The sequence below is a fragment of the Podarcis melisellensis genome, assembly GCF_964234715.1.
Source record: "Podarcis melisellensis genome assembly, chromosome: 3".
In the NCBI taxonomy this organism is placed as follows: Eukaryota; Metazoa; Chordata; class Lepidosauria; order Squamata; family Lacertidae; genus Podarcis; species Podarcis melisellensis.
In genome coordinates, this window is record NC_138530.1 from 55,998,392 (window position 1) to 56,013,490 (window position 15,099).

General features: G+C 38.9%; 1 protein-coding gene across 4 annotated transcripts in view; it reads right to left on the minus strand.

Annotated features, from left to right (window-relative positions):
• ESR1 (estrogen receptor 1) overlaps positions 1–15,099 on the minus strand; it is a 195,081-nt gene that overhangs the window by 125,259 nt on the left and 54,723 nt on the right. Inside the window, exon 1 of one of the 4 annotated variants that reach the window (XM_081905164.1) lies at positions 10,243–10,336. The exons of the other annotated variants lie outside the window; for them this stretch is intronic. Within the exon in view, the coding sequence (XP_081761290.1) occupies positions 10,243–10,335 (93 nt within the window). The 5' untranslated portion in view covers position 10,336. Of the gene's footprint in view, positions 1–10,242; positions 10,337–15,099 lie in introns of those variants that run through there. 4 annotated transcript variants of the gene reach the window in all.

The window sequence follows — 15,099 nt, forward strand, 5'->3', positions numbered from 1 at the left end:
TATTTTGGGCAGATATGCAAGAACAGGTAGGCTAAAGCTCAACACTTGAATAAGTTTTATTTGTTTTGGAAAGCATAAGGGACATTTGCAGCAGTTTGAGGTTATAGTAAACTTTGTCTATGGGGATTTATATGCCTAATATACTTTCATATTTAACGTAAATAATAAATATATATAATGTATTCATGACAAGACATAATTTCTTTTAGGACTTTTGACATTTTTTATTTGAAGCATTTGGGATGACTAACAGTTTGGTTGGTTCCTAATAGACTGTATATTAAAATTTAGATGCACCGGCATATTGAATTTCTAGTCCTCAGGCCAGCACAAGTCAGCTGGATGGCCTCCTCATAACTCTATTGCCACATCTGGGATCTGAGCCCTTGTTCCAGATGTTTCTTGTAGGAGCCATTTCTAACCCATAAGTATATATTTCATTCGAGGGTTATATAAGTGTTCATAATCTAATGGAAAATATATGCAACTAGACATACCATGCTTGGGACAACAGTATATATCTGTATTCTTAATGGGGTTTATTGTGCATTGCCTTATGCACTGCTTTCTTTCAGTGATGAAGCAATTTATAAATTCAGGGTGATATCTAACTCAATCATACTCGGAGTAATCATATCCAGTGAAATCAAAAGATTTAAGTCCATTTCAGTAGGTCAGTTCTGACTATGACAACCATCAGGAATCACACATAATAAGTAGGAAATGCTTTGTGTTCATACCCTCCAGAAGATCTAGGGCACCACAGGTCCTACATCTCTACTCTACTAGCCTCAGATCACATACTAGTTCTAATCTGAGACATGGTTAATCAAACCTATAGTAAAAACATCTGAGAATATCTAGGAGTTTGATGTATGCAGTCTTTTTCAACTGAAATCTGTAAGTAATTTAACCCGCTAAAAAAGGTGCATAGAAAAAAAGACAGAGATATGAATTGAATGGCAGCTGCTGCCTGTTAATAAAGCCAACTTTCAAACTGTATTTTGCATGTCTTAACAGAGACCCTCAACATCTTTATAGATTATATTAAATATGCCGTAATATAACCATGGGGGGGGGGGGACGGACACAGTGGGATGCAAATAAGAAGCAGGCTGGGGGATACACACACACAAACATTAACACAAGGAGAAAACCTAATAATAACAGCAGCGAAAGGATAATAATGCAGTGAAAGGATAATTGCCCAAAATATTATATACACTGTATTTTGAAGGTTACATAAAATCCTTAATCTTTCAAAGTGGCCCACCTCTCAAATGCTATCTCTTGATGCAGTTTTTCCTAGAAATGTTAATTTCATATAGGAGATACCAGGCCCTGAAACTGCATCATCATGACTTCTAAAGTATATTCCAATTTTTAAAAATGCACTCAATTCACTCTATTATGTTTCTAGCTATCTGTAACTAGCCATATAAAGATACAAGACCAACAGATTCCATTATCTCTAATGAAATTTCAGGGGTGGGGGGCGAGATTTCAATGTATGAAGGATGAATTGCAGTCATGCACTATAAAGTCCATCCTATTGGTGAGTATGCTTCTGTAACCTTAGAACATTTTTCCAATCCTACATTTCAATGTTCTGTGTTAACATCTCAAAAATAAACTCTCTGCTCCTTAGATGCAGTCATTTTTAATACAATCATTTTGAAAAGAGATAGCTGATATAAAAAACAAAAACAGGCCAATGTTCCCTGTAATATTTTTGGGTTGGAGCCAAGCCTATTCATGATTGTAGCAGACCCATTGAAATAGACAAGTCTTGTTAACCACGACTAACTTAAGTCCCATTGATTTCAATGAGTCTATTCTAAGCATGACCAAGCCTGAATCCATTCCTTTGCTATATATACACTCAAAAAGAGCCAACCAGCTTAGTGATGATGCTTTGTTAAAAGTAGCCATGCAATAATCTTAATAATTAAACTAACAGGCCCACCAGAATTGGTGTAAATATACAATTAAAAGGCTGATAAAAGTTCTCTCTATAAATCTAACAATGCACAACTGTAAGTGAGATTCATTATTTTAAAACTTCTGCTTTATACAAGTTGTACAAAAGAAGGTGCACAGACTGATCCGGTAGCATTCTGGACTGCACCACACCAAACTGAACTGAAACTACAGTTTTTAAATGTTCCCTCAAATCAAAATCTCTTCAATGTTAGGCAGCAGCTCAGGGAGAGGGCTACAGTCTCTCTGATATATTAAGGCACTTCCAGACTGCCACTGTTTTGTGGGTATGATTCAATCATACACCAGCAAATTCAGGCTATGCAATTAAAGTAGGCCGCATACTCTTAAAACAACTTTAAAAATTAACTTTATGCAATAAATAAAATGATAGGGAAATATGGGTTATCAATTACTTGACACATCATACAACCTCTTCCAAAACAAATCATAACTCATATCCAATAAAGAACTAATCTTATATAACCATACCACTATCTTTGTGCAAAAAAATTAGGATTGATATATTTTTTACATTGCAGAGTATTCAAAAAGATTACACCCCACTCCCACGCCTGCAATATGAAGTAGTACAGTTCAAGCTTATATTGTACTTCCTCAGCTATCTACTTCATTCTGTCATATGTGGATCATCTCTTGGTAGATATGGCAAGATACTTGTTGCTTTTCATGTGGCCTGTGTTTCTTTTTCTTTATTGTAAAGGAATGTGAATGGTTCTGATACATAATTGTTAGCTGAGCCTTTGTAGTGTGTGTGGGATATGATTTCAAGTGAAATGAAATTGTTTGCCTTAGAATGTTATTTCCAGAATGAGTTGTGGAGAGATTTTTCAGGGGTAAGTATTTTTAGAATACTTCACTGTCTGCCTTTACTATTCCAAGCAGATGAGCAAACAACATGCCACATTAGACAAATTTATTTAACATCACATATTTCTATTTTAACAGAAAACAGCCATTGCCTAGACTTGAATAAGATTGGGACTATGGAGGCAGAGGCGCCAGACAATCAGGAGAGCCCAATGCAACAACACAAGACTTCCTCTGAACATTGAAGGGCTCCAACACCCTAAAAAAAATAATTGGAGGCTGAAATTGTCTTGGCTCCTAGTAGTCAGAGCTTATGCATGGAGGGAAGGGAGATTTTAATGCTTTTGCACCTGCTATGGTCAAATAAAATTCCCTCTCCATCCACCACCCAAACATCTGCTGTCTGCATTAGTAGAGAAATTTCCATTGACACTAATTGATGCTTCTCTCACAACGCAAACAGAATTTTAGAGATTTCTGCCCAGACCTCAGCATATACCGGTAAGTGAAGGGTTGGTTAAAATTGTGGATTCACCATGGTTGTTTCATATTCTTGATCTAGAAGTTAGTGTATAGCTCCAAAATCATAGAAAACTTTATTTCATTTATATGACACAGCAAGCATTGCTGTAAATAAGGGGCCATCAAGCTTTAGGGACCAATGGGCATGTTTGGAATTTTGAAAAAAGGGTTGTGCATACCTGTTACAAAATGACTGTCATGGGGATGAGATATACCACAAAATGGTTGCCACATTTCAAAGACAAGGAAAACACAAGGCCACAAAATAGTGCAGGCATACTTCCTCATGGCTGCCTTGTCAATGGAGAAAATAACATACAGCAGTTCCTTACACCTTCCCTCTGTTCAGAATACATGCGAAGGTGGGTGTCCTATCTGGGAACGCAATGAAATGTGGGCATATTTAAGGGGCTGCATTCAATGAAGGAGATGCTGAGCTAGACAGTCTTTTTGTACACTCAGATTTTTTTTTACGGGAAATTTACTGAGATTTTTGCAGGCACCATAGGAGCTACTAGCAATCACAGCTGCATGTTGGCGACCTCTGTTGCAAGTCTACACAATTAAAGTAGTACATTATTGAATTGGAAATGTGGAACTCTAGGCCATCTAGACAAGACACCAATTTTCTAGTCACAATTAGCATTTTTACAAGTCAAAATGATTATTCAATGATAACATCCCCAAGCTTTTCAATCAATTAATCAGGCTCCCTCACATATTGTGAAATTGTATCATGTAATCATTATTATTACTTGCTGATGAGCAGAATTGTGCATGCTCTTGCACTCCTTTTTGCCACATCCTGTAATGTGTGGCTTGGCCATCAGATCATGTACCACCTGAATTTGGAGCAACCCCCTATCCGTATATTTTTCATCTAATGCCATAATGATAGTACAAAAGACCTGTTTGAGGAGGGATGAGTATTGTTCTCTTCCTTCAGCCTGAGACAATAAGGTTCCCTTTTATTTCGTATCATACACACCCTTTTACCTAGCCATGCCTCAAAATCAGACCATTATGTAAATATAGCTTGCTATAATCTTCCAGGGTTTTGAACAGTTTTGAAGTTATCTGTCAAGGCCAGGTGTCTTATCTCTTTTCTGCTGATTTATATCCTTGCCTATTTCAGTTCAAATAATTATTTCTCAAAGGCGAAGTTCCAAATCATCAATGCTGTCATAGATACTATATTCAATTCAGTTTCTGAGAATGCAGAAAAAGCCAGTGAAATTACTGCTATGCAGCACTCCTTTTCAAGATTCTGCCCATCAATTAAGACTGTACTATCCTAAATATTAAACTACGTTTGCATAAGAGCTGAAGTAGAAACTGACACTTCTCAAATCAAACATCTGTGCTAATTGTGCTATCCTGCAATCTGTGCTATCCTGGCCTGGTAGTGCATAAGTACATAATAAGAGCCCTGCAGGATCAGTCCAAAGGCCAATATAGTCCAGCATCCTGTTCTCACAGTGGCCATCCAGATCTCTATGGGAAGCCTGTAAGGAAGGCATGGACACATTAGCACTCTCCCTATTTGTGATTCCCTGCAGCTTGCATTCAGAGGCATACAGTGGTGCCTCGGGTTACATACGCTTCAGGTTACAGACTCCGCTAACCCAGAATTAGTACCTCAGGATAAGAACTTTGCTTCAGGATGAGAACAGAAATCGTGCTGCAGTGGCACAGCGGCAGCGGAAGGTCCCATTAGCTAAAGTGATGCTTCAGGTTAAGAACAGTTTCACGTTAAGAACGGACCTTCGGAACAAATTAAGTACATAGCCAGAGGTACCACTGTACTGTCGTAATTCTTTCTATCCCCTGCCAGCATGGCATGTACTTCTCCAACTTCTGGGGGGCCACAGGCTCACTATCCCTGCCTCATCTGCCCTTTTCCTTAGTTTCCACTGTGTCATGTGGCATATTCATGATAACAAATGCACTTCTTCATAATGATAATCATAGGGTTGCCACATGATTAGGGTGATGGAGTAGTAGAACACATGCTTGGTGAAATACAACAGTAATCTTTGGGGGCAAAGTAATAAATGACTGGCATTTCCCTGTAGGGTTTGTAGTTGTTTTTCAATCAGCACTTAGTATTGTACTGATTATTTTAGCTATTTCTTTTTAAAAGGTCACCTTTCAAAATAAATCTTACAGTCTTCTTCACAAGACACTGTGAGCCATATGACACATTTTAAAGAAATCTGAAAGGGAAGATTCCAAATGGACTTGTCAGAGCCGCTAGGACAGCTGCAAAGCAGGGCTTTTGCACAGCCTGCGTACTGCATGGTCTCTAGCACCTAAGTATGTAAGGGCTTTGCCAGAACTCAGCAAGGCTGTCTTAGAGCGGCAGAGCACACTTGCAGTTCATGCCCGAAACTAGTCAAAGAACTGAAACTATAATGTTATTTGGTATGTGTTGGGGATGCATAATTTCTATTCTTGGTAAAAACAAATATCCACCAGCAAAATAATGAAAATAGGAAATCCTAGGAGACATCCAGATGCTATAATTTTGTAAATAAGAGCCCATGGCTGGGGAAGCAATTCATGGTTATCAACATTAGTACTTTGAAACAGCTGGATTTGGGAGGATATTCTAGAAACCACACTGATTTTGTAACAGTTCAGCCACAAAAAAGTTAATACAGTATGAGGTTAGCCATAATTGCAAATGTTGTGCTATAGATTATTTTAAAACCACTATATGTATGCAAAAACTAAAAGGTTTAAATCCACTTAATTTATCCCAAACCAAAACCATTGGGTTTTTTTTCCACCAAAGAGCCAAATTCTTCTATTCTGCATGCTTTTTTTTGGCCAAACTTTCCCCTCCTTTTTAAGAAATGGAAAATACACTCAAACTACTGCATAAATTACAAACTAGTTGTTTAGCTTTAATACTAATGTGAGACATAAATCTTTGTAAGCAAGTGGATTCTACATTAAGGATTTCTTCACGTAATTCAGTTGCATTTCAGAAAATTTTCATAAGAGACTTAATTTGCCACTGAAGTATGACCAATCGTAATTAGCAGTAACACAGATGTTCTAATACCCCCAGTTATCAAAATTCCTTGTGTGTTTTCTAGGCAGTTTCAAAGCAAGATATGATTACCAATAATGAATTGTGTTTTATATTTCTTTAAAGAATTATTTGAATGAAAAAGACCACTAGTAATCTAAAGGCTGAGAATCAGTAACACAAGGGCAAATGGCATGCCTGGCTACCAAACTACTTATTACACACACCATGTCACAGTTGCCCAGTCAGGGTGAAAGGAAGTGGCAATGCAGTTGGGGTGGAGTTGCAAAACACTTTTCCTATCAAACCTTCCCTGCTCTAAAATCTCCTCTCCCACCACAGTTTTCTCCAGTGGAGTTTGTAATGCATGTTGACTACATTCAGTGCTTTTTTAAAAGAAAAAGGTGCCAGCACTCACCTTGTTGCTACAGTAAGTGTCACACTTTGAACCTTTGGGTGTCTGTACTGCGTACCCTTGAATACCTCAGAAAAAAGCACTGACTATATTTAAAGTCATGAGAGTGGGGGGGGGGGGGCACTGGAAGGCAGATATAGAGCGGATGGGAAGGAAAGCATCCAGCCTGGAAAGTGCTGGATGTCCTACTTTAGCATAAGCTGTGTGCATAGAAATAAATGCATCAGCAAAATAGAAACGACTAACTTTGCTGATGTTTCCAGCTATGCAATGAATAAGGACAGTGTTTTCAGAGCACTGATTGAAAATAAATTACTTTAACGGACATTGGTTTTTAGAAAATAGACTGATGGAATGGTTTCTCCAGAAGATAGCACAATGCCACACATAATTTATTTACACATCTGGTACAAAAGATATTTACATGTTATTTGCTATGGTACCTGCTATTAATGGGCTATTCTGCCCAAACACAGTCAAGCATTAATCACTAGTTTTTCCTTTGCAAGTCAGCTCATCATTCATGTTGGACTATCCTTTCTCACTAGGAATCCCACACTCTCCCTTCAAGCTCTATGAAATCTCCACCCAGTTTTCATTAAATAAGAAGTAATACCACTTTATACAACTACAGCACCTTCTGCCTCAAGGTAATTTCCAAAATAGTCTCAACTAGTCTAACAACTCTTTGACTTCAACATCTAGTCTAACAGCGCTGTGACATTACCATTTATTTAAATCTGTGAAATAGATTCATGAAGACCCCAGTAGGCTATATTTGCAACCAAATCTAGAATAATGAGCCAATGCATGTTGTTGGGTTAACTAGGCCCAACCTTATTTATTTAACTGCACTACAGCATCCCTAAGACTGTGCAAATACTAATGCAGATTTTAACTGTGATACCTGGATTTGGCCAGAAAACCACCCTAAAACGGCAATAGTTTGGAAGTGACCTGAATTATTTGAGAGATTAACAGGCACATCCCTTAGGGGTTGGGGCTGTTTGGCAGCTAAAATCAAGATGATGATGATAATAATAATAATAATAATAATAATAATAATAATAATAAATTTTATTTATATCCCACCCTCCCCAGCCGAAGCCAGGCTCAGGGCGGCTAACAACAATCAAATAATCAAACAGTCAAATAATCACACATTCTAAAAATATTTCATTATAAAAATTAATTAAAATCAAATTGATGGCAACCGATTAAGCAAAATTCTGTGCAGGTTGCCAGAGGAGGGAGTCAGGCTGCGCCCTGAACAAAGGCCTGGTGGAACAACTCTGTCTTGCAGGCCCTGCGGAAAGATGTCAGGTCCCGCAGGGCCCTAGTCTCTTGTGACAGAGCGTTCCACCAGATTGGAGCCGCAGCCGAGAAGGCCCTGGCTCTAGTTGAGGCCAGCCTAACCTCTCTGAGGCCTGGAACCTTGAGGATGTTATTATTTGCAGACCGTAGGTTTCTCTGTGGGGCATACCAGGAGAGGCGGTCCCGTAGGTACGAGGGTCCTAGGCCGTATAGGGCTTTAAAGGTTATGAGATTCTGGAAATGCTGGGGCCAATTTCCCATCCTTGAAAAATGCCACTTGGTTTCCCATATGGGTAAGAAGTCCAGCAGCATCTTTAAGTGGCCAGCACCTTCTGTGTGAGCCACTTTCTTGCTCAAGCAGTGGAAACAATAGTTTCTCATAGACAACCTCTCTTTGAGATGCATGGGGAGGGATGGAGAGCAAAGGTAAAAGGTTGTGTGGGAACAATCCTCATTTCAGACAGGGATGTAAAAAGGGGGTGAGCATCCTGTAGATCACAATATATGTCTGGTAGACCGTGCTGAACTTGCTTAGTCGCTGGATTTGCAGTCTTACAGACAGTGATGCTACCAAGGATAATAACCAGGAATGAAATTCTGACTTAGAGTAATCAATTTTTTAAAGCTATCAGAGTGCCCACCGTCCTTCTCTTGATAATATACATGTTCCTTTCCCAGGATGTCATTCAGTAAGAAATTAGATACCATTCTGAGGACAATGTATGTTCTGCAGCTCTGAAAAGAAAGATATTTCTGAATTTTAAAAGGCATGCATCTTCAATAAAACTTAAATATTTCTTGTTATCTCTCAATTTCTAAGATTCTAGCAAGTAATAAGATTTTGCTACACAGTAACTCTCATGTCTGATGTTTGAAAAATGCTTATTCTTCCTTCTGCTAAATTTCATTTTTTCCAAGGGGAAAAAAGTGTGTGTGTGCGCGCACACGCACATATACTACTTCTTATCTCAGGCCAGCAGCAAAAAACCAGCATTGATTGTTATGCATCCAGAAGCGTGCAATATATAGCTGGCATGTTGCATTCATACTGACAAGTCACACCTTCCACTTTGTATCACAGTGCAGTATAGTGGTTAAAGTGTTGGACTAGGGCCTGCAAGACCAGCATTCAAATCCTCACTCTGCCATAAAGCTCACTAGATAATATTTGGTTTGTCATTGCTGCTCAGACTAGTCTACACATCACAGGGCTCTTGTGGAGATAAAATGGGGAGGGAGAGAACTATGTATTCTCTCTTAAGATCCTTGGAGGATAGAAATGTAAAAAGGTGGGATAGAAATGTAAAATAAGTAAATTTGTGTGCCTGTGGCCAGAGAGGCTGGGGAAGCCCAGCTGGGTGGGTGGGGTATAAATAAATTATTATTATTATTATTATTATTACTATTATTATTACTATTACAAAGACCCACTATGCTGCATAGTCCCCCAAATGTGGAATGCAGCAATTTTGAAGCGGCCACTGAGGCACAGAAGAGGGTGTAAGAGGCAGCAGAAAACAAGATGGGGACCATGAAGAATCAAGAAGCACAGCTTCAGTAAATTTAGGTAAGAGGTATGAGGAAGAGCGGGGGAATCAGTGATGGGGATGCCACACATGACCCATGCCATCGGTTGCTCCATTGACTTGACTGCAAACAAAAACCCTCTTAAGTTTTTCCAGTCAAAAACTACTGGTGGAGGGGTGCTGCTGTGTAGTATGCAATAGGAAAAGATAGATTTGGCTCATAATTTTAACATTTTCTGAAATATCATCAAGCAATAAGTTAGCAGGAGTAACTGCTATAAAATCCATTTTCCACTTGAAGTGGAGAAAATACATCTGATGTACTTGGAAGGACTTTGCCCTTAAGTATGAAGAAGCTAAATCATAAAGAAAGCGAATGCTGCTTCACTGTGCACAAGATGTCCTTTGCCCAACCTTGTCCCCTATGTGAAAGGAAACTTTAATGAAAACGAAAATTATGGCTTACCAATCCCCTTCATGGGGGCAAGCCAACGTACCAGAATACCTGCCAACAATTCCACAGGCTGAAAAGCAAACAAAATAAATGAGGGTAGAATTTGTGAAGATCATAAGCCGTTGAAAGAATCAGTGAAGCAAGAAAGATTTATGATTCCTACCTGAGATGAATACTCCTGAATGCTTTCTTGTAGCTTTTTTCTTTTGGAGGGAAGGGGGTACATATTCCTGAACTGTGACAACAGCGGATTCATTACACCTTCAACCTAATCTGGAATATTATATTTTCTGTAAACTCTGTTTTGAAGCATCTTTGCATGGAATACAGACAGTCCTATGACTCACATCCAGCCTCTTGCTGTAAAGGCTACAAAGCTGTTATTGGCGATGATGGCAAATTGACATAAATGAAGCATCTGAACGACTTGTGAAAAGCAAGCCACAAAGTCATTTGAAAATTCCAACTCCAAATGCCTTCAAAAGGCCAGTTTATTCAATCAGCAGAATCAAGTGTTAAAGCAGCTGGAAGAGGAGAGGTGTATAGGCCAGAGAAAGAAGAGTGAGTGGAAGGGTGTCCCATTTGTCATCCTTTTGATCCCTGAGAAACTCACCAAACTAAACCTACTGCAACCTTGACCTAGGTATGTGCAGTCCAACTGACTGAGTGCTTTTGGGTACAATGGTGTGAGAAGGCTGAGGAAGCTCCATAAAAGCATGCCTCAAGTGAGAGACTAGGGTGGTATCAGCAGGTTCTAGGTTCTCTATATTGTGAGGTTCCGAAGGTGTTACAGGAGACCAATTACTAGAAAATATTTGAACTGACTATTTAATAACATATAAAAATGTTTAACACATTATCTCATATAATCGTAAGGGAAGTTTCCACAAAATTCAGTTCAGATGGTAATTAACGCCAATAAATCTAGGGAGAATTTATAACTTTTTGAGGGACAGGTACTGGCGGTGCCACACTTTTGGAGCAGGTATGTTATATATATTTTGATCTTGCTGCCAAGTACAACCATTCTGATAAGAAATACTTGCTCAGACTAAAGCTATAACCAGCCACATACCCACCCTAAATACTCAAAAGTATCTTCCTTGGTTATTTTAAAGCAATTGTTCACAAAGGAAATCAGTAAGTTGCAGCATCCATGTTAAGAGCAGCAAATAGCAGTAAACACAGTATCTTCTAAAACTGTATTGAATTTACAATGGTATGGGCAATTTTGGAAGACCTTTTTTTATGAAGATCACTTATTAAGAAAAGAGTTAAAGATGTGCACCTACTAAATGTACTGAGGAAAAGTTTATTTATAAATCATCTTTTCATAATCTCCCCCCTCCTTTTTTGTGTTCTGTTACTGTAATTTTGTTCTTCGTTGCTAAATTTGGTTTCGTCAGGACTGAAGTATTTGATATAAATATATGTGGCATGTTTTATGTTTTTAGGGGTAATTAGCTTCATCTTCCTGAACGCTGAAAAACAGTTCACTGAGTGCTAGATTGCAACTTTCACAGAAAAAGTTACTACAATAGCACTCAGAATTAACCAAAAGAAAACAAAATAAAAACATCCTTTATAACACCTTTGCCATGGGAATGACAATGATATTGTAAAGAAGACTGATTTGTCTAAGAAGAGTCTAAGGGTCCAGCAGGTAGCCATGTTTAAGGGCTTATGAAGACAGATGTGGTATAAAAGAAGTTCCTGTGGACCAGCACCGAGGGCCTTCTGGCAATTTCCTCACTGAGAGAAGTGAGGTTACAGGGAACCAGGCAGAGGGCCTTCTCGGTAGTGGCGCCCGCCCTGTGGAACGCCCTCCCATCAGATGTCAAAGAGGTAAACAACTATCTGTCTTTTAGAAGACATCTGAAGGCAGCCCTGTTTAGGGAAGTATTTAATGTTTTAATGTTCTCGTGTTTTTAATATTCTGTTGGGAGCCACCCAGAGTGGCTGGGGAGGCCCGGCAAGGTGGGTGGGGTATAAGGAATAAGTTGCTGTTGTTGTTGTTGTTTCTGTTGTTGTTAACAAGAGCTTGCTATTGCTCTCATGTCCTCCTCGTGAGGCACTTCTCACTGTGGAACTAGATGGGTCTTTAGTCTGATCCAGTAGGCTCTTCCTATGTAAATAAATATGGCTGAGACTTTGTTTTAAAGAAATCAGAGGGGTTTTTTCCTTATCATCCAAGTTCAACACAGAGGAATAAATCAGTATTTATTTGATTATGTAGTACCTTTTGCCTTTAAAAATAGGTATTACTTTAAATTCAGGCTTTTTAGAGATTTTTTTCCATGGATGCTTCTAAGAATTCAGAATCATCTGGAGGCAACCACGGAGAGAAGCTGCACAAAATTAGCTCTTTTCCATTCTTTTTTTTTTTTTCCTCACAGACCACAAATGACTAAAATACATATGAGCAGGCAGGCGGGCAGGACTAGTAAAAACATAAAAAAGAAGTCTAGAAAAAATTGTCTACAATGCTATTTTATGATGTCTGACAGCTCTACTCCATTTGTCTTGGTAGCATTCTTCTTAGGTTTTAAAAGCTGTATGTGCACTGATGAATTATTATGGATGTTACTATTTATCTGCAGTTACACTCTTGCTCCTCCCAAACGAGAGAAAGAGGAAATGGCTCTACTGCCAGTAGCCACAACTTGGATCAAAATGTGTAACAGAAAAGCTTGCTAACAATTACTTGTGCTTAACTTAAATGACTCCATACTTTGTAATTCCCATAAAACATGTTTATTCTTTTGGGATGCTCAACTCAGCACCTTTATGAAGGGGTACAAAAGTGCAAGGGTGCAAGTAAACAGGTAAAAAAGAAACGAATCTTAGCACAATAACATGGGCAGAAAATGAAACCAGTAGCACAGCAAGTCAACATCAACTAGTTGCCTGAAACATAGGGACTCATTTCTTCTCTTTCTTTTCTCCCAATTCAAAGTCAATGGGAGAGTTTTTAGATTCAGTGACTTTGTTGGTTGCAGTCTGATTTGCTCAATAATGCCAAAACATTATTAGGTGCACTACATGGTAACTGACTGGTTGGGATCATGCCATGAAGACGGAAGAAGACCAAAAATGGCGCTGTAGTTACAATTACGTGATATCCCTTTTAGGTAACAAATGCCTTAAAAGTTAATAAATAATTTTAATTTCAAATCAGGTATTTTTAAAATGACTTTTAAAATCAAATTATACAGGGAAGTAAGGAAGAAATATTCCTAAAATATAGAAAAACAGATTTCCCCCTCTGCTGGTGGAGAGGGAGGTCCACAAGTGAAGAGAGGGATTTGGCACACACCTCAGTACAGCAGAAAAAAGGCTCTGCTATTGTTGCTGTGTTACCAGCAGTGGAGCTGTAAATGGGGAGTGTCAGGGGAGACCATGTATCTACAGGATGATATGCCTCCTCATTCCCAGAACCCCCAACAAAGACCTAAATCTACACCTGTCTTGAAGATGGCATTGTTAATTCCTTCCCATTAACTGCAGTGGGAAGGGAGGGACACTAGCAACAACCCTAAAGTAGTATATCAGAGGGATATAGATGGTTAAAATACTAATAAATCTGTTCTCAACCCACAAATAGCAATGCTTTATCTCTGCTAATCTTAACATATTCTGATCTGAGTGGCATCCCTCAGCCATATTTAGTTACCCAAATTTCCTCATGTGGACTGTTACTGGCTCCAAAAATGTATCTATATTTTAAAATGCATATTTTGAGAGAACAACATGGTATAAATACAAATCTCAGCATGAATATTTGTGGAGATGTAATTTGCAGATTTTTTTATTTGTAGAAGCAGAACAAAATGGTGATGAAAATTTGAAAGTGATGCAGACTAGAAATAGACCAATTTGTCTATCCTTACACACACAGACTATCCACAGAATTCATATCAGGTTGGATTGTTAATTGCTCCATGCTGTTTTATCCATGAGGACATGTGGTGTGGACAGTTTTACAGTACCTAAGCTGGAGCTAAAGCATCTTGCCACTGTGGGGATAAAACAAAGGTTTAGTATGGGGGGGAAAGGTTTCCCACTTATCCTGTCCTTCCCACACCCTGCCTGACAGCTCTGTATAGAGGAGTTGCTCCTGCTACCTCTGACATTTGGAGGATGCCTACCCTTGGTAGGATTTTGTTGCATTCATTTTTTGAAAGTTGTGTTCAATTGTTTGAATTTTGTATTTGTATTAAATGTGAACTATTTGCAGAATAGCAACAATCTCACCATCACACTTGGTTTTGGATACATATTATTATTGCCATGTGCAGACTACTTGAAATAGACTCTACATGGAACCATTTTCATCCATAATGTGTTAGCTCTCATTTCTACACCACATCAGATGTCACTGGCAATATCGAGTGTAAACATGGCCTCCTTCAGTGATGATGACCGTCATCATGACCAACTGCTCTGTACATTACATCTGCAGTGTAGAAGCTTTGCATGGCAACTGTACCACGTCTGTAAAGGGCAAAAAGGATTCAGGTGAAAGGATTCTTTTAGTTGATGGAACAGATGGTGCATGCCCTCATTACCAACCATGAAAGATCACAATTCCATGAATACTTATTTGAGAATAAATTCTATTAGGAGAAACCTCTAGAAGTTTCGAGCAGTTTGACAATGGAACCAGTAGATGGGTGGTGTGCTCTCCAGCACTGGAGATCTTCAAGCAGAGGCTGGGCAGATGTGTGCTGGGAGTCATCTAACTCTGGATAACCCAACATTTAGCAGGATATTGGACTAGATGGCCTACTGGACCCTCCCCCACCTCTGACAATTCTATTACTTTATTGCATCCAAGTGGATATTCTTGGTTCAAAGGACACAAAATAATGCAACTATACCATGCATTGTAGCCATACCAAACATGCATCCAACAAAGTCACCTGAATGACTTCTGCCTGTGCAATGGAATTTCATCTCCCTCTCCCTGCATGTCCCTATGCCCCCCCTAAAAAAAATGTTCTAGGGGTTCCCCCAACCC